Source organism: Vipera ursinii, assembly GCF_947247035.1.
Source record: "Vipera ursinii genome assembly, chromosome: 7".
NCBI lineage: Eukaryota > Metazoa > Chordata > Lepidosauria > Squamata > Viperidae > Vipera > Vipera ursinii.
Genome location: NC_139521.1, coordinates 77,077,467 through 77,102,762, shown reverse-complemented (window position 1 = coordinate 77,102,762; position 25,296 = coordinate 77,077,467). Strand labels below are relative to the sequence as shown.

General features: G+C 55.2%; 1 protein-coding gene across 1 annotated transcript in view; it reads left to right on the top strand.

Annotated features, from left to right (window-relative positions):
• Window positions 1-25,296, top strand: part of EXOC6B (exocyst complex component 6B) — a 142,651-nt gene that overhangs the window by 44,217 nt on the left and 73,138 nt on the right. The window contains exons 7-8 of the mRNA XM_083367469.1: window positions 22,225-22,398; window positions 23,004-23,072. Of these exons, the coding sequence (XP_083223595.1) occupies window positions 22,225-22,398; window positions 23,004-23,072 (243 nt within the window). The remainder of the gene's footprint in view (window positions 1-22,224; window positions 22,399-23,003; window positions 23,073-25,296) is intronic.

The window sequence follows — 25,296 nt, the reverse complement described above, 5'->3', positions numbered from 1 at the left end:
GGCGCTTGTGCCATCGTCCCATGTTCAGGGCCTGAAGGTGGCATCGCCTCCCTGTCCGGGAAGGACCCTGTTGGCGCTGAGGAGCCGGGAGGGGCCCGAAGGGCAGCAAATGCCTACAAAGGGGCGCAGAGAAGGCCCCGGGGGGGGGGGGAGAAACAGGCCGGCCTTCCCCAAGGGGGCTTTCCCACATCTGCCACCGAGGCACCTTTAATTAATGCTGGAACAATTAGCTTGACAAGTAAATCAAACTCGATTTGGAGCAGTGACATTTTCCTGACATGGTGGCCAGATGGAGGAGGAGGAGGCTCGTCTTTCCTCTCACTGCTGGGGTGCGCTTGTGGGCAGATGCGTTGGAGGGGCGGCCCGGAGGTTCTCCCTGGAGTGGGGAGGGGGCGGCTGAAGCGGGCGGAGGGTCTGCTGCAAGGCAGAGCTGAGAGCAGGGCTGGCCGGGGCTGTCTGCACGTGGCCAGAGCCGCTCCTCGGGGCACGTGGAGTTCAAAGGCCTGCAGCTCGTTTCCCAGCCCTGTGACAGGATCCAGGAGTCTGCGGTGGGCCCACCCAGGCCCCGGAGCGGCCCCCGGACCCCTCCCTGCGAAGCGCTCCCGGTTCCAAGCTGTGGCAGGCCGCCTGTTTAGAGCAGCAGAATAATAGAATGACAGAGCTGGAAGGGACCTAGAGGTCTTCTAGCCCAACCCCCCCTCCCCCCCGCTCAAGCGGAAGACCCTACGGTACCCCGGTCAAATGGCCGTCCCGTCTCTTTTGGAAAGCCTCCAGTGATGGAGCACCCACAACTTCTGGAGGCAGGCGGTTCCACTGGTTAATTGCTCTCACTGTTAGGAAACGTCTCCTCAGTTCCAGGCTGCTTCTCTGCTTCCTGTCCTGCCTTCTGGTGCTTGGGGGGATCGCCTGACCCCCCTCTTGCTTTAGCTCTGGGGAGGAGCAGGAGGGGGCCAGCCTGTCCTTCCTCAGCCTACCTCGCTCGGGGACCCGAGTCTGGGGAAGCAGCGGCCGCGGTGAGGAGCGTCTCCCCCTCTCCTTGTGGGGTGCTGGGGCTTCCAGCCTTCTCCTGACCCAGAAGATGAGGGGGTGGAGGGGTGGAGGTGACCTGCTTTAGATGGGCATCATTGCCAGGAGTTGGCTGGTTGGTTGGACTAAGGATCAGAGATGGAGATTCCAGACTTTGGGGGAAGGAGGTGATACACAGAGAGCCCAACGTCTTATCCTTGGCCAGAAGAAAGCAAAGTTCTCGGGGGAGGGGGCTTTACCTTTGTGCCCTCCGTTTAACCAGATTATATTAGATTCCCTACAGAACAAGGAATCCTTTGAAGAACTGGGGATTGGATTCCGCCAAACGTTCCCCATCGGGGCTGATTCCTTTGGAGGGCCCGCAGGAGCAGGCGGGCCCAGCGCCTTTCACGGGAGCAGAGGGGCAGAGGCCGTGCCCCAGAGCAGCCCCCCTCTGGGCGGACTGCCATCTTTCAGGAATATTGGGTGAGGAGATTGCCGACCGGTGGCTTGGTCCAGTCCAAGGATGAAGGCTTTCCGTTTGGCAGGGAGATGCTGAGCGTAAAAGAGAGGCGCAGGAGGCAGCAGCCCCCCCCCGGGCAGCCCCCCCCCCCGCCCTGCCTGGCCATCGGCTGGCCTGGCCTCCCCAGCCGACATGTGTTTGCAGCCTTGCCCTTTGCTCTCGCAGGAAGCTGGTCTGGTCTGGTTTAAATAAAGAATGGAAAGTACAGAACGTTCCCTTTAGGTTGCAAAAGACGGGCGGCCGCGGCGGCAGGCGCATTCCCGGTGCTCGGCGTGGGACGGCCTTGCCCAGGGCTGGCTAATGTTGCTCCGCTGCTTAGGAATAATTGTAAAACCTTCAAACCTTTCCCCTGCCCTGAAGCTTTTTGTTCTATCCTTTTTCCCCCTTGACAGAGAAAACGCAAAATGCAAGGAGCTCCGGAGACGTTCTGAAATTGAAACGGATTCCTTCTGCCCAGGCCAGGGGCGGGGGCCATGCCGGGCCTGGGTCTACCTAGCGGGGGTGGTGGTGGTGGGGTGGACAGCAGGGCAGGGTCGCCAAGGGAGGCCACTTCCACTTCATTCTTTTTGAAGCGGGTAGCCGTGTGACTTCTTTCCCTTCCCCCTTTTCCTGCTTTCTTCGATCTGCGACGTGTCGTCTTTGCCCGAGTCTGAAGCTGAGAATCGGGCCCTTGCCGGCCGGCCTGTGTCTCCATTTATTTACCCGTTCCCGGTATTCCGGTGAAGCTCTTCTCCAGGAGGCTCCCAAGTGGTCACGGCAGAGAGGCCAAGACGGTGGGGGCTCTGACTGGCAGCCCCCTGCCCGGCCTCCTTCCCTGCTTCCCTTTCACGGGACGGGCAGGGATGGGCGGAGGGCAGCGAGAGCTCCCGTCCGCTTTCAGCCAGGGCTCTTCCTGACAGAAGAAGGCCTGCGGAGGTCCTCGTCCCTCCCGGGACGCGGCTGGCCCACAGGTGCTTTTCCCCAGAGGCCACTGGATTTTCTTGGCTTTTTCCTTGAAGAGGTTTCGCTTCTCCTCCCAGAAGCTTCTTCAGTTCCCCATGGAAGAAGCGGATAGCCAGAGAACGCAGTTTCTCCTCGAGAGACAGGCTGCTGAGGCCAGCCGCCATTTCGGGCTTTGAGCCGGCCGCAGCGCCCCAGAAGGCTGCCGGAGCCTCTTTTCGGCACTCCTGCTCAATACCCGAAGTTTCAAAGTTGTTGTGTTACTGCGAGAAACCGCACAGCTTTTCCTCTCCGGATCTTAGTTGCTGCTCTTCTCCTCCGTGACCCCCTTTCTCACGATCTTCCTGCCTGCCACTCTCCTCCTCCTCCTCCTCCTCCTCCTCCTCCTCCTCCTCCTTTCTTGGGCACGCCACCCATCTTTATGGACACACAACAGCCTGACAGCCTCACCGCTTCTCCCTCAGCTGTGCGTTTGCCTGGACATTATGTGCAGCAGAAGTTCAATCTAGATTTTCCACTTTCTGCCTTTATTTTTTTTTTTTATTACATTTATATCCCGCCCTTCTCCGAAGACTCAGGGCGGCTTACAAGCTTAGCAGTAGCCTTCATTCTATGTATATGCCTGCTTATTAGGGCTTTCACACACACCCCACAAGCGGCATTATTACAAAGTCAGCTTAATTGCCCCCAACAATCTGGGTCCTCATTTTACCTACCTGGGAAGGATGGAAGGCTGAGTCAACCTGGAGCCTGGTGGGATGCGAACCTGCACTAATGGCAGGCAGCTGGGGTTACTTAAGGAGGCCTTAGCCCACTGCTCCACCAAGGCTCTTTTTGGGGTGACACGAGAGCCGTCTTCCAATATTTGAGGGGTTGCCACAAGGAAGAGGGGTGGGGGGTCAACCCATTCTCCAAAGCCCCTGAAGAAGGCAGGAGAAGAAGCAACGGACGGAAACTCGTCCGGGAGAGAAGCAACCTGGAACTCAGGAGGAATTTCCTGACAGTCAGGGCAATTGAGCAGCAGGATGGTTTCCCTCCAGAAGTTGTGGCTGCTTCATACTGGAGGTTTTTAAAGAGAGACTGGACGACCATTTGTTTGAAATGGCGTAGGTTTCCTGCCTGAGCAGGGGGTTGGACTAGAAGACCTCCAGGGTCCCTTACTTTATATTTAATTCTTCTGTATCTTACTTTTAGCTAAAAAAACCCGGTATAGATTACCCACATCCAATTGTTTGTGTTTTGTTCTCGGCTGTCACGCGTAGTAGTCCTGTGTACTTCTGCTGTTCACTCCAACCAGCTTCAGTGGGTTTCAACCCCTCTTTTCTCCCAACTCAGCTCTTGCAGTAGTTTTTCTTGCTGCACCCTAAAGACGCAAAGAAGAAGAATCGGGTGCTCTGCCCCATCCATTAGGCTTAATACATTCCACATTCAGACGAGATCTAAATGATCAAAGGCCTCGCTGTAGACAATAAAACAAAAGTCAACCTTTCTCTTTCATCATCCTGCCTTCTCCACCCTCCATCTTATTTGTGCTAGCGAGTTTTATGCTCCTCCCCGCTTCCGAAATCCGGCAGTTCCTTTGGCACTGCTTATTCCACACGTGGCTCTGTTCTGGTTGGCGAGATCTCCCGCAGCGCTTGGTTTGCAAAAGAAACTAGGGCAAGGGGATCTTTTGGTGGCCCTCTGCTTTTGGTTATCTGTGTGCGGAGTGGGACGACTCCCCCCAGCCAGCTCACCACAGGGCGACTGGCTGCGGGACAATTAGCTAATTCAATCACTTTAAATAATTAAAACATTGTATTAATTTTTGTCATTTGCATTTCATTTTGTCCTTCCTCTAGCATCCTTTCTTTAACGATTCTGTTCCACCATTTCCTTTAGTGTAACTCTTGTCTGGCGGCAAGTTGGCTGTGGAAAGTTGCCCTAGGCCAGGGGTAGGCCACCTTGGCTCTTTTAGGACTGGTGGACTTCAACTCCCAGAATTCCTGAGCCAACATGGCTCAGCTTGGAAACCTCTCCCTTTCCCCTCAGCATGGCTGGCTCAGGAATTCTGGAAGTTGAAGTCCATGAGTCATAAAGTGGCCTAGGCCTAGGCCAGGGGTAGGCCACCTTGGCTCTTTTATGACTCGTGGACTTCAACTCCCAGAATTCCTGAGCCAACATGGCTCAGCTTGGAAACCTCTCCCTTTCCCCTCAGCATGGCTGGCTCAGGAATTCTGGAAGTTGAAGTCCACGAGTCATAAAGTGGCCTAGGCCTAGGCCAGGGGTAGGCCACCTTGGCTCTTTTAGGACTGGTGGACTTCAACTCCCAGAATTCCTGAGCCAGCATGGCTCAGCTTGGAAACCTCTCCCTTTTCCCTCAGCATGGCTGGCTCAGGAATTCTGGAAGTTGAAGTCCACGAGTCATAAAGTGGCCTAGGCCTAGGCCAGGGGTAGGCCACCTTGGCTCTTTTAGGACTGGTGGACTTCAACTCCCAGAATTCCTGAGCCAGCATGGCTCAGTTTGGAAACCTCTCCCTTTCCCCTCAGCGTGGCTGGCTCAGGAATTCTGGGAGTTGAAGTCCACCAGTCATAAAAGAGCCAAGGCTGCCGATTAGACCCTGTTTTCCCCTATCCTCAGTGCCCAGTTCTTCATCTCCGAGGATTAGACTCGGATTGGCCTCTTCTGAGGCTTTAACACTGATCTCCTTACCTGCGTTAGATCTCCTTACCTGTAGTCAGCTTCTGTAATCTCAGTTTCCAGACTTTTTTCTCTCCTTACTGAAGAGAGTTTCACTGCACTCTTTCCGTATTGTTTTAGCATAATTTACCGTTGGTTCTGTTCTATGATTAGTCCAGAATAGATCTGATTGATGACTAGGTACGGCCATCAGGTTGGCGCTGACCCTTACGGGCCGTAGCGATAAATTAATCCCAACTCTATCTGTACTTTCTTTATACTTTCTCTAATCTTATTGAAATGATCTGAGTTTTTCCTACTATTTTCCTCCATTGATATTCTTGATTGAGAGATCTTCCTTCCTTCCTTCCTTCCTTCCTTCCTTCCTTCCTTCCTTCCTTCCTTCCTTCCTTCCTTCCTTCCTTTCTTTCTTTCTTTCTTTCTTTCTTTCTTTCTTTCTTTCTTTTTCCATTGATATTGGATGTTTCCATCCAGTTCTTGCATATTGTTTTCCTTTCTAAGGCTTTTCCCTCCTGATTGTCATGATAACTTGTTCTGAAAGCCAGTTATATCTTTAGCACTTTGGTTATTAATCTGCCTCCCAAAAATGGTCTTTTCCCAATCCAAAGCTTTCTTTGATTCCAGGAACCTCCAACTAGTGCATTCCAAACAACTGTTTGTTCTATAAATATTTTATTTTTCCGTCTGTTTACATTTCTTGCAGTTTGCCATAGAATTCCTCACGTACGGTTTTCTACTGTAGGATCACTTGAATAACACGGATACTCACTTAATATCAAGTAATTCTAATAGATATAATCCTTCAACTTGACAATCGTACTTTTAGTGATGCCCTTTTTGGACATCCCTGTCAACGGGCAGGATTACTTGCAGCTTTGGTCCAGCCACACCACCTTGTGCGGATCCGCTTCCATTGTTGTAAGGAGAAGATACTCTTAAATTTATTTCAACATCAGCTCTGAGGTTATGGGGAGAGGAACCAGAGGGAAACCTAAGGAGCAAATGGCTAAAGAGAAAGAAAGAAAAAACTAGAATAACTGAAATATCCCAGAAGGAACCCAACCAGCAGCATTTTGATTGGTCAGCTTATTCTCCAAAGCCCCTGAAGGCTGGACAAGAAGCAACGGATGGAAATGGATCAAGGAGAGAAGCGACCTGGAACTCAGGAGAAACTTCCTGAGAGTGAGAACAATTCACCAGTGGAAAGGCTTTTGCCCCCAGAGGTTGTGGGTGCTCCAACCCTGGAGGTTTTCAAGAAGAGATTGGACAGGCATTTGCCTGAAATGGTATAGGGTTCTCCTTGAGCAGGGGGTTGGACTAGAGGACCTCCAAGGTCCCTGTTATTCTCTTCTGTTCAGAGGGGAAGAAGCTGAAGAACTGTCCCTGGCCTGCTCTCTTCTGTGATGTTTCAAGGCCTTTGTGTGTCTCAAAGAGCACGGCTGGAACCACAGTTGCATTCAGACAACCTGGCACTAGATGACCTCCAAAGTCCCTTCCAACTACTTCTTCTTCTTCTTCTTCTTCTTCTTCTTCTTCTTCTTCTTCTTCTTCTTCTTCTTCTTCTTCTTCTTCTTCTTCTTCTTCTTCTTCTTCTTCTCCTCCTCCTCCTCCTCCTCCTCCTCCTCCTCCTCCTCCTTCTTCCTCCTCCTCCTCCTCCTCCTCCTCTTCTTCTTCTTCTTCTTCTTCTTCTTCTTCTTCTTCTTCTTCTTCTTCTTCTTATTATTATTATTATTATTATTATTATTATTATTATTATTATTATTATTAACTGGTAACACCTTCCTGAGCATTAAGGGCACAAGGAGCGGCTGCTTCCCACATTTTGGTCTCCGTTTCATGTGGTGGAACGCGTGATCCTCCTTCGCTTCACTTCCCTGCTTAATGGGGACGGTTGTACATTTTTAAGCAGTGTCCCAATCACTACTTCGGGCTAAACCTGGTCATGGAAACTATTATATTTGGTTGGCGTTGTGGGGAAAAAGGGGCTACCGGAGAATTGGAAGGGCTTAGGCAACGCTTTGAAGGGCAGCCAGCATTCAGAGGAGTTTCTTTTTGAAGACATGGAAAATTACAGTTCCGGCATAAACCGCGGCGAAATTCATTGGAAATGATTACTTATCAGGAATGCAGTTCGGGCGATGCTCCGGCCACTCGGTCGGTCCCCGGCGGGTTGGGCTGATGACATTTCCGCCTCCTTGGAATGGGGGGGAGGGGGGGGGGCTGTCCGCAGGGCTGCTGCTCCCTTTGGGGAAGAGGATCTCTTTCCAGATGTTGCCCCGGGTTTGGCTCGGAGGGGTGGGGGCCTGGTCCAGAAGGGGCTGGGGGGAACGGCTGCTGTTCATTTGCAAGGCCCCGCGAAGGAAGCGCCCTTTGTAAACAGACAATTATGTAACGGGCCTGATTGGGGCTTTGAACTCACAATTGTTGTCATATTTCTGCAAGCTGTTTGGCTGCCCAATTATAGGCGCAGAAGGGTCTAAATGCCTGTGCCGGGGTGGGGTCTTCTCCTCTGGATGAACTGGTTTCTGGAACAATGTTCTCCCTGCTTGTTACCAACTGGGCTTTCTTTTTTTCCCCTTGAAGACATTTCGCTTCCCGTCCAAGAAGCTTCTCCGGTTCTGACCGAGTGCTGAAAGCTTCTGAAGAACGGAGGAAGCTTCTTGGATGAGAAGCGAAACATCTTCAAGGGAAAACAAGGAGAGTCCAGTCGCCTCTTGAAAACGCACCTTTGGGGACAACCCTGACCTGGAGGATGGAGGGTCTCGCTCGCTCTGGGGGAGAGGCCCAGTCGTCCTGCTGTCGCTCCCTTGCTTGCTACCCTGGTTAAGCGAATCTGGCTTCCCCTGTTGACTTGGCTTGTCAGACGGGATCACGTGACACACACCCCACACCCCCACGGGGACACAGCAACTTCCAGCTTTCTTCCACGTGTGCACAGCTGATCCTCGACTTACAACAGTTCATTTAGAGACCATTTGAAGTTACAGTGACACTGAACAAAGTGACTTAGGACCGTTTTTCACAGTTACGACCGTTACACCCTCCCCGTGGTCACGTCATCAACATTTGGACACTTGGCAACTGGTTCACATTTATGACGGCTTGCAGTCTCCCATGGTCACGCGATCCCCTTTTGCGACCTTCTGACAAGCAAAGTCAATGGGGCGGGGGTGGATTCACTTAACGGCCAGGTTGCTGACTTAACACCTGCGGGGATTCACTTAGCAACCAGGGCAAGAAAAGTTGCAAAAATTTTAACAAATGTCTCACTTAGCGACAGAAATTTTGGGCTCAGTCACGGTCATAAGCCGAGGATTACCTGTGTTCGCTATCCCTCGCCCTGAGCGAGCGGAGCAGAGCAGGGTCCAGAGGCTCCAACCCAGGCTCCGCGTGCCATGGGGCTTCTGTGCCCATCTCCGCTCGCTCCGTCAACCGGTCTGGGCTGGGACCCTCCGTCTCTGGATGTCAGGATGAGCGTCTTCGCCCCATCTGCAAATGGTTAATGACGGGTTTGCACAAGACGTTGTCGGGCGACATCTGGATTCGGTTTCGCCATAAACAGAAGTAAATGTTGAGATATTTCTCCACATCCAATTTCACTTGTTGTGGATACTTGGCATACTTCGCAACCCACATCTTGGGCCGCTAGCTGAAGGTTCCGGCCCGAAAGCCCCGCGGCCGTTTTTTAAAACGGTGCCCCGAAGGGTTGAATAGGAGGGCCTTTTTTTTCCCCTCGTGCAAAACATAAAAGCCCTCTCTTTTTAAAAGAATTGTAACCATATTTTCATTAAAATCAGTCGGAGCCCCAATAAACAATTGACAATGAAAATTGTTCCAAGCGCTTGCCGCAGTCTCCTTTCTGTATTCTCCTCATTGTTTGAAGGGGGAAATTTTTTTTTCAAAATACGCTTCTTGGTTTAAATAAAGAAAAGTTCTATTAAACCAGAAGAATGCATGTGCACACAGCCGCACACGCACACGGAGCCCTTTATTGCGATATAATTAAAACCTACTGTGTGCGTGAGCGCAAGCCTCTCTCTGCAGGGTGCTGGGATCCTTCAGCGCCCCTCGGCTCCGGCTTTGCCCCGGCCCCTTTGGGGAAGGCGGCTGGAGGGGAGAGGCCTGCCTCCCGGGAGTCCTTCCGTTCGCCTGTCGGCACGTGGGCACGTGGGATGCAGGATCTGCCCTCAGGGCTCCCGTGCCATGTTTTAGGAGTCAGAGGCTCTGGAAGAGGCCCCTGGCTTTCCAAGGAGCCCTTTGGCTATGTGGAAGGAATGGGAGGGGGTGGTGCGTGTGGGGGGCCTCGATGCTCCTGGCCAGGCCGGGCAGAAGCTTTGCTCACCATCTCTCTGTGGAGCTTCCCCCTCATCCGGGCCACGGTGGTCCCAAGGGTGCCGTTCTCCAAAAGGGAGCTGGACTCTCTTGCTTCCCCCCCCTTTGGAAACGTTTTGCTTCTCATTCAAGGAGCTTCCTCGGTTCGGCCGCCATCTCTTTTTGGCCTGGAAGGTCCATAAAGAACCCCCGGATGTGCTGCTGACCTGCAGCCGGGTCAACTTCCTAAAACGCTTTCTTGCACAGACTGTGAGCTTCTCTTACCCAAAGGCCTCTACCTGAGGCCCCGCTCAGAGTCCGGCAGAGACGGGAAGGCAGGCGTGAAGGCCAGGACTCCCGGATGCTCGAGCGAGCGAGCGTGGCCCTGTGGCTCTGTGCACGGGGGTGGCCAGCGGCCTGCAGAAGGGCTCCTGACGGCCTGCTCTCTTCCCCGGGGCTGTGTTCCCTGCCAGCTGCTCTCCCTTCCCGAAAGGGCTCACGAGCAAAACAGTTCCTTGGCAGAGCCGTCCGGGCGGGTCCCCCTGGCTGTGTGGCAGCAGCTGCGTTTCCTGGAGCAGCCTTTATGCGGCCGAGGTGCGCACAGCCAGCGCCTGCCCACACGCTTGGCTTGGGAAAGGCTACCCCGTCTGCCCTGAGATCGGGCGAGAAGAGGCCGCTTCCGTCTCACGAGGGCCTCCGTCGAAGGGCCTCTGGCCGAAACGCAGCCCGATGGCCGAGTCAGCTGGACCGGTCCACTCGCTGTGCTTCAAGTCGCGTGAGAAGAACAAGAAGTGGAAAGAAGACCCTAGCCCTCTTTCCCAAGACGGTGGGCTGGGAGGGATGCGTGGAAGAACCGGGAAGTTGTGGCAGGGCCACAATGTTCCATTGCGAGTCTCCCTCCACCGTGGAGAAAGAGGCTCTTTTTCTGCTTCTTTCAGATGGAGGGGTGATTCGTTTGTGGTCAAGTAATTAGGAGTGCAATGTTTCAGTGGTCAACATTATGGAGAGTGCAACGAGCAGAGAGGGGTCAGCTCCGGTGTGGAATTTGGAGTCCAGCCTGCTCTGACTCCCGCTGTGCCCCAGGAGAGGAGGGGGGGCTGCAGGGGAACTAAAAACCCCGGCCTCTTGTGCTGTTGATGCCCCCCTGCCCCCACAATTGAAGTAGCGCTCTGCAATCGGCACCCAGTGCCCACAGAGATGGCGCGAGGCTTTGATTTGGGACGGCACCCTGCATCGGGACTCCTCTGCCATCACCGTGCCTGCAGAGGCCCTCAGACTGGAATTTAGCTCCATCCTGGTCCCCAAGACCCGGAGCCCCAGCCTGGTGCTGGGCTGCGGCTCGTTTGGAACTGGGCCTTGTGAGCAGCAGGCCACCGTGCGCACTGCTCCCTTTGCATGAGCGGTGGGCACTTGTCTACGGGTACGTGAAGCAACATGGGTGTGTGCACGCGCCCGCTGCCCACGCAAATGGAGCTGTGGGCAGGAGCTCACCCGCTGCTTGCACAAAACCATTTCCTTCCCCTCCCCCCCCGGTCCACCAAGCCGGAGAGGCTGGGGACCACCGGCCTAGAAGACGGGGGCCTCCTCCATGGGAAGTTCTTGAGTGCGCTTGGCAGGGAAGGTTCCTCTGCTTCTGCTTCCCTTCTAGCTGCCAGGAAGGCTAGCTGTGGGAGAGAATGGAGAGAATATTGGAAAAGGTGACAGCAGTTAAGGGTGGCACCTGCCGGTTGGATCTGCGCGGCTGTTTTCGGGGGCTCCTCCCGCCTGCCCCCCTCAAGGGCTCTTTGTCTGGCCTCCATTTTCTCCTCGAGAAGACGAGGCCGGATTTCTCGCACCTGGCCCAGGCGCTTCAGCCCCTGTTTCCCAGGGCGGGTTCCCACGAGAGCAGCCTCTGAAGCTGAGCCAGGCCCCGGCGCGAGAAGTGCGACTGGCACGCACCGAGGAGCAAGGAACGTGACTCTGCGCGGCTTTGACTGAGCTGCCCCTGAGGCCCTTTTGCTGATCCAGGTGCAGGAGGCTCTGGAAACGTGGAGACGCTGCCGGGACGGAGCTGCCGAGTTAATTGACTTACGTCAGGATTTATACAGCAGCCGTCTACTCAAGGGGCTCTTGTTGTTGTGATGGCGGAAGCCGTGGGGGGCCACAGGGCAAGCTCATGGCTTCCATGCCTCCCAGCTTCGCAGAGGTAAATGAGGAGGAGGACCAAACTCTGCTGGGGCTTTTGCTTCCCACTTTCTCTGCAGAGCCAGTCGGTGACTCAAGTTTGAAATCTGTGAAGTTTGGGAGCCTATTTGATAGATCTATCTATCTATTGCTTTTCGTCCTTCCGTCCATCCGTCCATCGTATTTAGAAGCCGCCTCATATTGTAGAGCTGACCTTTGTAAACCGAAATGCACTTAGGGAAGCCAAGTGTGGCTTTATAGCTTGTGAGTGGGGCATAAATTCCTATTTCAGTTTCAGGGGCCGACAGAATCACACAGTTTGATGGTGCCTCCACAGGGAGAGCCCTCGGAGGATCTCCGGAGGAGGCTCAAGAGAGGAGATAAGGAGAAGCTGCCTTCCAGGCGGTGAGGCTGCCAGGGAAACGGGCTTTGAGCCGGTGAAACGGAGCAGAGAGGGGAAGGAACTTGCAACGGAGTTGCTCATGTCTAGCCCAGGAGCTCCAGCACTGTCCCTGGCCTTTTTCCCCCTGCTTTAACCCCCACCCCACCCCCCAGCAACCCTGTGGGCAGGTGAGGCTGAGAGGGAATTACCTGGGCGGCCTCCGGCCTCGCCCACCCACTCCCGGTCCGGGGTTTCAGCCCACCCTGTGAAAACTTCACTTTCTGGAAGAAGAGGCTCTTTCTCTGTCTGCCTTCTTTGCTTTGCAAAGACTGGCGATGCTTTTGCCCTCGGAGGCGGCAGGACTCTTGACCGGAACACCTTTCGGGCAGTTGATGGCCTTGTGAGGTGTGCAGGTTATGAAATTTGACCTTGCCTATCATATTTGCAGCTACACAGTTAGTAGTTCACCCCCTGTCTCCTCTTGGGAGGGAGGAATTGTTGCAACCACTAAGGGTCTCTCTGCCTCGGGGCAGCGTGTCAGAACCTCCGGTCTTCTCCCCCCCTGGGGTTTTGCCCTCCTGGGGACCCGTGGAGGAGCAGATACAGGGGGTGGGCTCCCAGGAGCATCCGGGCAGGAGGAGGGCCTGTAGCCGGAATGGGAGCCCGGTCCCACCTGCAGGGCCACAGAGCTTTACCACGGCCGCTCTGGAGAGCCAGGGGGCCGTAGAGACGCTGAGCGGGGAAATTAGGATTCTAGGAAGGATTCGGTAAGGCAGGGTCAGCTTTGTTGCCCCTGAAGGAAAATGTGGCTTTTGAAATATTTTAATTATAAAATTGGAGGCCTCTTGCTGGCCGCATTAGATACCCCACGTGAGGAGAGTGCAGGTGGTCCTTGAGTTGCAGTAGGCCATTTAGTGACCATTTGAACTTGCAACGGCACTGAAAAAAGAAGATGACCATTTTTCACACTATTGACCGTCGCAACCTCCTTCCCCCCCTCCCCCCCCCATGATCACGGGATCAACATTCAGAGGCTGGGCCACCGACTCCTATTGATGACGGTCGCGCTGTCCTGGGGTGTGTGTGTCATGTGATCCCCTTTTGCGACCTTCTGACGAGCAAAGTCAAGGGGGAAGCCAGACTCATTTAGTGACCTTGTTACTAATTTAACAACTGCAACGATTCACTTAACAAGTGTGGGAAGGAAGTTCGTAAAATGGGGCAAAATTCACTTATCAAATGTCTCACTTTGCAACAGAAAGCTTGGGCTCAACCTTGGTCGTACGCCGAGGACGGCCTGTGTGCTTTCCTATTTTCCTTCTGGAAGCTCCAGGGGAGCCGGTGTGTGTGTGTGTGTGTGTGCACGAAGGCCCTGAATCCCTGCTGTGGCCGGGTGGCCCCTGACCGGGAACGGCTGCCCCTATGGAAGCGCTTCCCTGGGGCGGAGGGGGTGGGCGGCTGCCCCTCGTGCACGTGGGCGAAACTCGGGGGCTTCATTTTGGGAGTGGGAGGTGGGCCTCCGGCAGCAGGGCCTGAGCGTCTCACGAGTGGCCTCGCAGGAGGGTATCTGAGCCCCACCTGGCCCACACTCGGGGAGGGTCTGCAGGGCCCCGGGCCCAAGCGGGGCCTCTGGGTGGAAGAGCGGATGGGGGGGAGGGTCCTGAATTCTCAAGAGCTGTATTTTTGTTATTATTGTTTGGGTAGTGGCTCAGTGGGCTAGGATGCTGAGCTTATCGATTAGATGGTCGGCAGTTTGGCGGGTCGAATCCCGAGTGCCGCGTAACAGAGCGAGCGCCTGTGACTCGTCCCAGCTTCTGCCAACCTAGCAGTTCGAAAGTACGTAAAAATGCAAGTAGAAAAATAGGGACCACTACGGTGGGAAGGTAACAGCGTTCCGTGCGCCTTTGGCGTCTAGTCATGCCGGCCACATGACCATGGAGACGTCCTCGGACAAGCGCCGGCTCTTCGGCTTTGAAACGGAGATGAGCACCGGCCCCTAGAGTTGGAAACGACTAGCACGCATGTGCGGGGGAAACTTTACCTTTACCTAGTTGTATGAAAAAAGTAAGTACTCCCTCATGTGATTCCCCCCCCCCCCCGCTTTTTAACATATGTGGCCGTATCCGTCTTTGATCTCCGTTCTGACAGTATCTGAATAAGATAAAGATAAAGGCGATGTCGCAGAAGGGAAAAAAGACCCTCGCCCGATTGACTTTGCCCTCCTTTATTCAAGGGTAACCTAAGAGATTCCGTCTGCCTTTGCCTCTGGGGGGTGGGTGGGAAGCCAGCCCCTCCTTGGCTTTCATTCCTGAGGGTCGCCCCCTCAAGTCGGGCTTCTTGTGTCTTCTCTCCCGGTCTCCGACATCGGCCGGCAGGGTCTCTTCCCCCAGTCCTCCGGGCAGGATTTTTCAAATTATCCTCCGCTGCTTGAGGAGCTTCTTGCCTTCACAGCCTGTTTCAAATTACCCCACCGCATCTTGATGTGATTTAGAGCCAGGCTTCGGCTTGGCCATCCCGGATTTCTCCCTTTCCCAACTTTTTCTGCTGTTCTTTCTGGACAACGAAGGTCTCCTCCCATCCTGGTCTAATGGCGACGGAGGGCAAGGGATGGAAGTTCTAGAGGCTTCTCTCGGCCCCTTGCCTGCCCCTGACCTTGCTGGGATGACCTGGGCAAGGTGGCCGTTGCTTGAAGCCTTCTCCACTTCGTCTAGAACAGGGGTCTTCCAACCTGGCCCTTTGATGACTTGTGGACTTCAACTCCCAGAATTCCTCAGCCAGGCACTCGTGCTGATATAAAGTCTATATTTAGGAGGAGTGGACTTCAACTCCCAGAATTCCTCATCCAGCGTGCCTGGCTGAGGGATTCTGGGAGTTGAAGTCCACAAGTCCTAAAAGGGCCACGTTTGAAGACCCCTGTTCTAGATGACCTTCCCAAAACGTGGCATGATGGATGTTCAGTGGTTTGGCCCCCTTTTCCTTTCCCTCCCGAGATTCAAAGGCACCTCTTGCCTTCTTCCTGAAGGCGGAAGTCCCTTCCGACTCTCTTACTCTCTTATTCTTAAACAAACGAACAAGGGCCACCCGGTCTACAAACTTGGGGAAGGCAGCCCAGGGCCCGGTGCAAACAGCCGGGACTTTGTCCCAGCCCAGGGCGCAAACTCTCGGCTCCACATCCCCAAGCAGAGCCCAGCAGCTGGAGAGGATTTGTATGCAGCTTCTTCCTCTACAATCCGCCTCCTCCTAGGGGGGTCCCCGGCCCCAGATCCGGAGCCCCTTGAGGCTGGGGTGCGTGTCTGACTGGGGGCTCCTGCTGCCTCCTTGCAGGAGCCGAAGAGTAGCCTCCCCTGCCCGGCCTGGGCTTGTTCCAGCTCGCTCCCAGGGGAGGGGACCCCACTTTCCTGAGCCCCTGCTTCTCTCCTGCCACAGACCCGGTTCGTGGCCCCTGCCTTCCCCGGCAGCTCTGCCAAAGAACGCGGGGCGGATTTGATCAGGACCTGCCGGGAATTCCCTGTGGGAATTCCTACTAATTAAAACAATCTGAATTTTAAAAAATGCCACACTAATAAAGGAGAATATTTGTAGCTGAGGGTTGAAATGAGGGCTCCCCGGGGCTCTCTGAGCCGGGCAGTTTCCTTGCAGAGGTTCACTCATTCGTCCCTAGCACGGATGTTGCTGCCTGGTTTGGGTAATGAAATGTCTGCAGGAAAACAGCCGCGCTCGGGGAGCCCCGTGGACCCCTCAAATTGCCCACCCTCGGGGCCCACCAGCGCACGGCGTCTGGCAGAGACCAAGCGGTCCTTGCGTCACCTTTGCGTTGTTCCCTACCGGTTTACACCTTCCTTGTTTTACCCTTCAACCCAGCAATTGTGGATTGCTTGGCTCATGCAAGTGGCCCCCACTTGCATGGGGGAAAGTTTGGCCCCTACATGACTGGTGCACTTCAACTCCCAGAATTCCTGAGCCAGCATGGCTGAGCTTGGAAACCTCTCCTTTTCCCTTCAGCTTGGCTGGCTCAGGAATTCTGGGAGTTGAAGTCCACCAGTCAGAAAAGAGCCAAGGCTGCCTACCCCTGGCCTAAACGGTCTCGGTATGTGGCCATGGTTTGGTCACTCCGATAACCGCTCATACATATTTTAGTTTTATTCATCATTTGATTCATCACTCCTACTGTGTGTTTTTAAAATAATTCACTGCTCTGGCGTTTTATATTTCGATACCCATTTTATATGTCGGTTCTGTGAATTTCACGCACCAGGCTGCATTTTACTTCGCCACAGGAAACAAAGAATATCTATTAAAAACAGATCAAAAGTCAACACGCCAAAGAGATGAAACATCTCAGATTAACCAGCAGCCTTGAGACCCCTCTCGGCGTCACCGGTCAAGTGAAATAAATAATCCCGCTTTTTTGTTGATGTGAAGTCCATTCAAGAGGAGGGCTGCAGAGCTGCTGCCTCGGGGAGCAAGTGTGAGGGAGGATCCCAGGGGATCCTGGAAGCCACGCAGGATCTTAAGTGCCACCCAGAGCTCCGTCGTGGCCGGCAGCTGTGGAATGGCACAGGGCCTGAGGGACAGACAGACGCCCTTCGGCTGGGGTCCGGCTGCAGCTGCGCAGTGCAATGACTTGGGGGAAGCAGCCGCCCCAAGTGTGAAGCCGGGTTGCTGCCCTCTAGGAAAGGGTGCAAGGCGTTACCTGCAGAAGCTGATCCAAGGCGGCCCCCTCCTCCTCTTCCTCCTCCTCCTCCTCCTCCTCCTCCTCCTCTCCACCAGTGTTCATGTGCGAGTCTGGCATCCCTGCTGCATCTGCATTTCAGCTTTTCTTGCCACTGTTGTTAAGTGGATCACTGCGGTTATTAAATTGGTAACACGGTCGTTAAGTGAACTTGCCTTTCCCACTGACTTTGCCTATCAGAAGGTCGCACAAGGGGATCACGTGACACCCCCCCCCCCGGTTGTAAGTGGGACCCAGCTGCCGAGCGTTCGAACGTCAGCCGTGTGAACATGGGGATGCTGCAATGGTCGTAAGTGTGAAAAACGGTCACAAGTCACTTTTTTCCCAGTGCCGTTGCAACTTTGAGCGGTCACTAAGTGAACCGTCGTAAGTTGAGGACGGCCTGCAGTTGCCGGCCTTGGGTGCCTTGGAAGGGCTTGGCGAAGGACCAGGCAGCCTTTTCCTCCCTCTTCGTGGCAAGCGGCCGATTCCCTCCCCCCCCCACTCTTTGTTTACTTAAGCCTTCAGCCAGAAGCTGTGTCAGTATGTTGAGTTTACACCTTGCAGTAATTGGACCCCTCTTATCTGATTTGGGGGGGGGGATTTTATGGCTTTGGAGTGTGCCTCTGGCAGGGGCCCAGCCTGCCTGTCATTCCCGGTCAGGCTCCCTCCCTCCCTCCCCTCCCCGTGATGTTGTTTTAAGGGAGACCCTCTTTTAGCCTCCTGTGTCTCAGCCCATTAGGGGGGCCCATAAAACAACTCTGGCAGTGGCAGGGGGGGAGCCTCAGGAGCTAATGGAAGCCACCCACGTGGGGAGGGGCTCCCGCCGGCCTTCGGGCCCAATAAATCCTCCGCTGGCGGCTGCTCAGCTTTTCTCGCCCGGCTCCCATTCAGGAAGGAGCCCATTAGCTGCCTGCGCTCAGGGCCTCCTCCGCAGGGCCAGTGGGATCGCCGTGGAGGGGGGGAAGCCCCCCCTGGGCATTGGCTCACCCTCAGCACCCCGAGGCCCGAGGTGAGCCTGCCTGGCCCTCCCCCCTTCTTCTGGGCAGTGGTGGAGGGGAAGGGGCTGGCGAAGCCGGAGGCCGACCTGGAGCCCGGCAGCTAGCAGGGTCCACCGGAGGGATGAGTGCCCGCCCAATCTTAACAACCGTGTTACTAACTTAACAACTGCAGTGGTTCGCATTAACAGCGGTGGCAAGAAAGGTCATAAAATGGGGCAGAACTCACTTGAGGAACGTCTCGCTTCCCAAGGGAAACGTTGGGCTCAACTGTGGTCCTAAGTGGAGGACTGGCCGGTCGCGGAAGGGTCACCCAAGCCAGGCAGGTCTCAGCTGAGGAGCCAGACCGGAGGTATCCCCAGATCCATCATCCTGGACGAGACAACGGGAGAGTCCCAGACCAGGCCGGGCGTCGCCCGGGTGAACAAGGCCCGGCAGCTGCTGTCCCGGGTCTGCTGCACAAAACACCCAGCCAGGAACACCCCCCCCCCCCGGGAAGGTCCCAGACCCAGAGAAAAACCCCAGCACAGCCGCCAGCCCCACGCCCGAGCCTCCATCTGCGGGGCCTGGCTTGCCCGGGAGAAGCTGGACCGGGTGGGGGTGGGGGTGGTGGGGCTTCCTTCTCCAAAATGGGCTTGACCCCGAGCTAGTCTGGGAGGGGAGAGCAGGGAGTACGTGGCCGAGCCACCTTGTTGCCGAGAGCCGCCCTCTCCCTCCTCTGCTTGAGAGGAGGGCAAAGGGGGCGGGAGCCGGGATTGATGGCTTCGGGGCCAGCCAGGTGCCCTGCAGTAAAGGCCCGGCTTGCCTGGCTTTCATGTAAAGCGAAAGGTAACGTTTTGGGGGGGGGGGTGGCCTCCTCCCTCTCCTCTCCAGGTTGCTCAAATGTCTGACGGAGCATCCCGGCCCTTTGATGTGCCTTCCAGGCGGGCCCCTCCGTGTGTGTGTGTGGGGGGGACACGAGGCCTTTATGGGAAACAGAACGCAAGTGCCGAAACCCGGCAGGTCGTTTTTCTTCCTTTATGGCAGGCCCGTCACCAGAGCGCAGAGGGCTTCCTCCTGAAGAGAGACTGCGGGGGGGGGGGGGATCCTTCCGGATTGAATGGGACGGAAGAAGCCCTTTGACTTCTCTCCAAACCCTAACCCTGGCCACTTTAAGAGACTTGTGGCCTTCAACTCCCAACTGGCTGGGGAATTCTGGGAGTTGAAGTCCACAGGTTTTAAAAGTAGCCAAGGTTGGAGACCCCGGATGTAGAGAGGGCCTGTCCACTGACCGTCTCTCTTTCTTGCCTTAGTTTAAGGCTGGTTCAGGCGGCCTCCATTTTCCTTCTCCTGCTGGCCTTCCTCTCTCTCTCCTCAGCCCCAAAAGGCCGGAGTCTCGGGGGTCAAGAGTGCACAATGGCGGATTGGGACAACTCACTGTGGGTCAATTCAACAATTCAATTTAATTATCTAAAATAATTAACATTGTTTTAATTTTTGTCATTTGCATTGCATTTTGTCCCTCCTTTGGCATTCTTTCTTTAATGATTCTATTCCACCGTTTCTTTGATATTAGTGTAACTCTTCTCCTACGGTAAGTTGTCCCACAGTGAGCTGGCCACAGCAGGTTGGCTGTGGTGCGTTGTTGTAGACCACGGGTCTTCAAACTTGGCCCTTTGATGACTTGTGGACTTCAACTCCCAGAATTCCTCAGCAAGCGTGCCTGGCTAAGGAATTCTGGGAGTTGAAGTCCAGAAGTCATCAGAGGGCCAAGTTCGAAGACCCCTGTTGTAGACCCACACAATGGATCTACCTCCATCTGGTGATATTCCTTGGGAGGCGAGGGGCTGATGGAAGGATCCAGAAGACTCTTCATGGCTGCATTGGGAAGCAGATGGACAGCAGGGCAGGAAGGGAAGGACGGGTCAACTCCGAAAGGAGTTGGACGTTTGAACATGCCTCCTGTCTGCATGCTTTTTTGGGGAGAGAGCATAGTCCGAGACATTTTCCTTTGGTTTGCTTTCTTGTAAAAGTCCAACGATATCTGTCTATTCCTCACATTATTCCCTGGTGGAAGAAGAAAAGAAGTAACACCAGCTGCCTGCAATTAGTGCAGGTTCGAGTCCCACCAGGCTCCAGGTTGACTCAGCCTTCCATCCTTCCGAGGTAGGTAAAATGAGGACCCAGATTGTTGGGGGCAATAAGCTGACTTTGTAATAATGCCGCTTGGGGTGTGTGTGAAAGCCCTAACAAGCAGGCATATACATAGAATGAAGGCTACTGCTAAGCTTGTAAGCCGCCCTGAGTCTTCGGAGAAGGGCGGGATATAAATGGAATTAAAATAAATAAAAAAATAAATAAATTGTGAGGTAAATTATGATATTTTTTAAAAGAAAACTCTAGTAGGAGCTGAGGCCAAGGGAGGGAGGGGCCAAGCGGGTCATCAGTCTGGAGTCCCTTCGTGCCCACAAGAGACCCAGATCCAGCCCTCCTTGAATTCTGCCGACCTTTCTCTGCCGCCGACTTGCCTTGACCGTTAGTAGTTCAGATTCTCTTGGAAAGAGTCGGTGTGGATGACACGTGCGCTCCTTTGAGCCGCCGTGGTTCCCAGTTTCTTGGCCTGTCAGAAACCAAGCCAAACCTAGTTTGTGTGAGCCATGTTCACCATGTCTCCTTAGCTGTCTTTCGTTGCCAACCCTCCTGGCTCCCGCCCTCTCCGTCCGCCTCTTGAGAGCTCCTCCTTGCCCTTCAAGTGGACCTTCACCCACTTCCAGGATCTCCTGTGTCCTGTTCCACCACCATTTCCTCAGCCTTTTCCATGTGGCTTAATTTATTATTATTTATTTATTAATTTAATTTGTATACCGCCCTTCTCCCGAAGGACTCAGGGCGGTGAACAGGGCAATACATAATAAAAAACAAGATACAAAACTTAAAAAATAATTAAACAGCAATGCCCGTAATAAATTAGTACAGATTAAAAAGTTAAGACCGATTTATAAAACCAACACCATCCCATCAGGCCAGGCCAGCTTGTTCAAAGAGGTAGGTTTTAAGATCGCGCCGGAAGGAGCGGAGATCAGGCGCCATCCGGAGCTCGACCGGAAGATGGTTCCATAAAGCCGGGGCGCCCACAGAGAACGCTCTCCCCCTGGGGGTCACCAGCCGACATTCTTTGACCGGTGGCACCCTGAGGAGGCCCTCTCTGTGGGAGCGCACTGGGCGGAGGGAAGTTGATGCCGGCCGCAGGTGCTCCCTGAGGTATTCTGGACCCATGCCATGAAGGGCTTTGTAGGTCATTACTAACACCTTGAATCTCACCCGGAGGGCAACCGGCAGCCAATGCAGCTCACGGAGCAAAGGTGTAACGTGGGAGTATCGGGAAACTCCCAACACAACTCTCGCGGCTGCATTCTGTACCATTTGGAGCCTCCGAGTGGTCTTCAAGGGAAGCCCCATGTAGAGAGCGTTGCAGTAGTCCAAGCGAGAGGTCACGAGCGCGTGAGTGACCGTACGTAGGGCATCCCGGTCTAGATAGGGCCGCAACTGGCGCACCAGGCGAACCTGGGCGAAGGCCCCCCTAGTCACAGCTACTATATGGTCTCTTTATCTGACCAGATCAAAGTTCTCCTTTCGTGGTGGACGTTTGTTTCGGCCTTCCTGCTTCCCTCATCCCTTCTCCAGTCTTTCCCGCCTTGTTTTACGCGCACTTCTCAAGCAATCCCTTCCCGCCGCGTTCGTCTGACTCTGACATGCTCTCGGTGAGCCAAACCTGAGTCCTTGCGCCTGACCCTGTCCTCCCCAGCACCGACCGAGGGCGCTTTCACACTGGCGTGGAGGCCGCAGGGTCTGGGGTGTTCCACGCAGTGCTTCCCCAGAGTCCTTTCTGCCCGTTGCTCAGACCGCAGCTTGATTCGCATCTAGTCTTCTGGATCCAGATCCGCTTTGCTTTGGCAGGTTTCCCTTGGTGCCCTGCAAGGAACTCTCCAGAATGGCAAAATGGATCTGTTCTGCAAATGGGCCCAAGTACACACACACACACACACACACACACACACACACACCGTCTTCATTTTGGATTTCATGGGCTGTTGCCCGGTTGTGGCATTGCCACCGCCCCCCTCCTGCCCCTCATGTTTCTCAGAGAGCAAAATGTTTCACTGGGTGGTCAATCGGGGGAGGGAGGGGTCCGGTCCTCCTCCTCCGCCTGGCTTGCCCTGGCCTGGCCGTCTTGGCGGAAAGCGGTCAGCAGCAGCTGGTGTCCATCTGCCGTGCACAATTCAGGCTTGGCAGGGTGCCGCTGGAGGGCTGTCGGGACCCTCTGGAGCCCAGATGTGGACGGCTGGAACGGGCAGAGGCAAAGTAACTCTGGGCCCTTTGACCGGATGCGGTGATGGGGCCCCTGGGGATCCCTCGGACCAGGGGGGCGGCTTCCGAGGTACGGTTCCAAAGGGCAGGAAACGACGACGAGCTTCCCCCGCGTGACGGGCCCGGCGGTGCCCGGCCTGAGCTTCCCGTCCGGTTGTGTCCTAGGCCCAGCAGCAGAGGGACCTGGAGGGCCTGGTGGGGCAGCCCCTGAGAGCTGGGGGCCGAAGGAGCAGGAGAGAGGCTGGCGCAAACTCCGGGCTGGAGGTCAAGAGCCCCACTCCGATCTCCGAGCAGGATTCCGGGATCCTGGATGTGGAAGAGGAGGACGAGGAGGAAGAGGCAAGTCCGTGAGCGGTGGGGGGATCGGCCCGGCCGGCCAGTCGTAAAAAGATATACTTGCGCAGTTGATCCCAGTGGTGTTTTTTCCAAAAGGCAACCAGATTTCCTTGTTGTTGTTGCTTCCCCCCCCCCCCCCTGAAAACGATTCGCTTCTCACCCAAGAAGCTTCTTTAGCTCTCATAGAGAAGCGGGAGGCTCTTCCAAGGGAAAAACCCCAGTGGCCTTTTGAAAAAAAACACGGCCTGGATGAGGGAGAGTCTCCATTGCCATCGTGCAGGTGGTGTCAGATTGAACTCACAAACCTCAGATTCCCTCCAGTCTGCCAGACTTTCTCTCCGAATCAGAGCTTGGACAAGGGGGCAGGGAGACCTGAGAAGGGGGCACCTCCCAGCTGGGGTGGGGGTGGGGGTGAGAGTGGGGCCCCCCAGAAGCTCCCTTCTTCCCAGGGTGGATCCAGGGAGATCTGGCCCTTCAAAACTCTCTCGTTTACCCTGGTTGTTTCTTTAGTTCCGGCTGCTCCCTTCCCTTTGATCCTCCTCCCAAGGCAGCCTCTATGTTCCCTCCCCGCTTTGACTGACAGGTGTCCCTCTTATATGTCACCCCAGGTGCCTGGTGCTCAGAATTTGGTGGATTTCTCCCCCGTCTACCGCTGCTTCCATATCTACTCCGTGTTGGTAAGTGGCTGCCCCTTTGTTTCCACGGTCGCATCGTTTAACCATGGTTCTTCCCTGTAACGTCTCTTAAGAAACGATCGTTGCTGGCGACCTGCCAGAAGAATGTGGACAAGGTTTTCCCCAGAGGTGCGTTTCCGAAAGGCAACTGGACTTCCGTGGGTTTTTTTTTCCTTGAAAGCATTTTGCCTCTCGTCCAAGAAGCTTCTTCAATTCTTCTTCAGGTCTTCTTCAGCGAAGAAGCTTCCTGGATGAGAAGCGAAACGTCTTCAGGGCAAAACAAAGAAAGTCCAGTCGCCTCTTGAAAAAAAGCGCCTTTGGGACAACCGGGACCTGGAGGGCTGAGAGTCTCCACAGACACGTAGACAAGGATTGTGTGTCAGTGCGATTGTTAGCAAGCGGCTACAGTTTGTGGAGGTGGTGAGGCGGAGGAGCGGGTGGACAGACTGCGTTGGGCAAAAGTCCAGGGCCTGGCCGGTGGATGGGGGCAAAGGCCAGAAGCGGTTGGGCAGCCGGGAGGCAGCCAAGCTTCAGCGCTGAGCGATGGGCATCCCCTGCAGGCTGCAGACCCAGGCAGGAGGGCAGCAGTGCGAAGACAGCGTGAATCAGGAAAAGAGGCTTCTCGGAAATATTCTGATTTCTTTCAAGCTCCATCGCAGGGGCTGTGGCTGCCTTTCTGGAAAGCCTCCTCACGTTGGTCGGTTGTCTCATCTTATTGCCACTCTTGTGCGACCTGCTCCCCCCGTGTGTGTGTGTGTGTGTGTGTGTGTGTGTGTGTCCTTATCAGCAGAGCAAACTGCGGGGGGCCGAACGCTTCTGCCAAAGGGGTGAGGGATGGCAGGGAAATAGCAAAAAGAATGAAGAGTAAAAACGATCAGATTGAAAGCAGGAATGGATAGGTCGATGCACGTGACGAAACACACAACCGTGGAGCCTCGGTAGGCAACACAAACTTGACGCAGCCCCATCTTGCTGGGCTGGGTGATGGTCTGCGAGGAGCCGGCTCTGGCCGGCCAGTCCCAGGTCTTCGTGGGCAGCCGGAGCAAAGGCCTCCGCCTCTACTGCCGGGTCAGTCCAGCCCATTTATCAGGGTGGATTCCTGAAGAACGGGATCTGGTGAAGAGGGACGGGGCTCCCTGGGCCAGGTCATTGTGTCGGCTCTGCCACTGAATCGATCCACTTCCTGAGGCGACACAACTCGACGCGCGGAACCGTCAGCTCCCCAAACAGAGCAGGTTCATGCAACATTTCAAGATGGCGAAAATAAAGTCAAAGCTCCTCCAGGTTTCTACGTTTTGTAGATGCGGTCGCTGAGTCTGCCTAGTTTGGGTCAGGAGGAAAGGCCTGCAAGGAAACCAGCAAGCTGAGAGAGCTTTGGGGAGTGCCGTGTGTGTGTGTGTGTGTGTGTGTGTGTGTGTGTGTGTGTGTGTGGCCTCTGAGAGTCCTCCTTGGAAGGGCCTTGAGGGATATTGGTGCAGGGACTGGCTTTCCACCGGAGGCCCCCCTGCCCCGGGGCTGACCTCGGAGGGGCCCGGGAAAGACCGTGGGGGGAGCGGCCGGGCAGGACAGCTCAGGGCCACGGTGGCCGCGGTCAAGCCGGCACCGGAAAACACGTTCTCATCGGCCGGGCAGAAGGGCCGGACTGCAAGGGCTGCCGAAAGGCGACTCGGCCTCCCTGACAATGGCCTTATCGGAGGGCCCGGCTGCCCTGGAAAAGCCTCCCGGCGCATGTAAACACTCTGGGCTTCTTCGGCATTGTTACTGAAGCCGACCTTCCTGTCACCTCGTTTTTATGGCCGAGCCGCTGAGAGGTTCCCAACGGATTAGTGGAAATCCTGCTTCACTCTGCCAGCCCTGCTTATCGGTGGCCGGCTGGTCGGGCAGGGCTGCCCTCTTGGAACAGAGGCCGGGGCCGGGTCACGGCCGGAGCATCTGGGGGGCCTTCCTCCTCCTTCTAGGAAGCCCTGAACTTTGGCAAGGGGTCAGCGGAGAGCAGAGCAGAGGGAGCAGCCTCCAGGCCAGCCTCCCTCACGGCTGGAGGATCAGCTCCTGGCAGAGGAGGAGGAGGAGGAGGAGGACGAGGACAACTGTGGGGTCCTTAGTCTTCTCTGAACTGGGTTATTTTCCTGCAGACGTTCTAGGACGCAACTAGGGAGCACCGTCAGTGCTGGAAGGCAGCAGGGTTTGCAGGCGGTGCGGGGGGAGGAGGAGGGCGACAAGGACAACA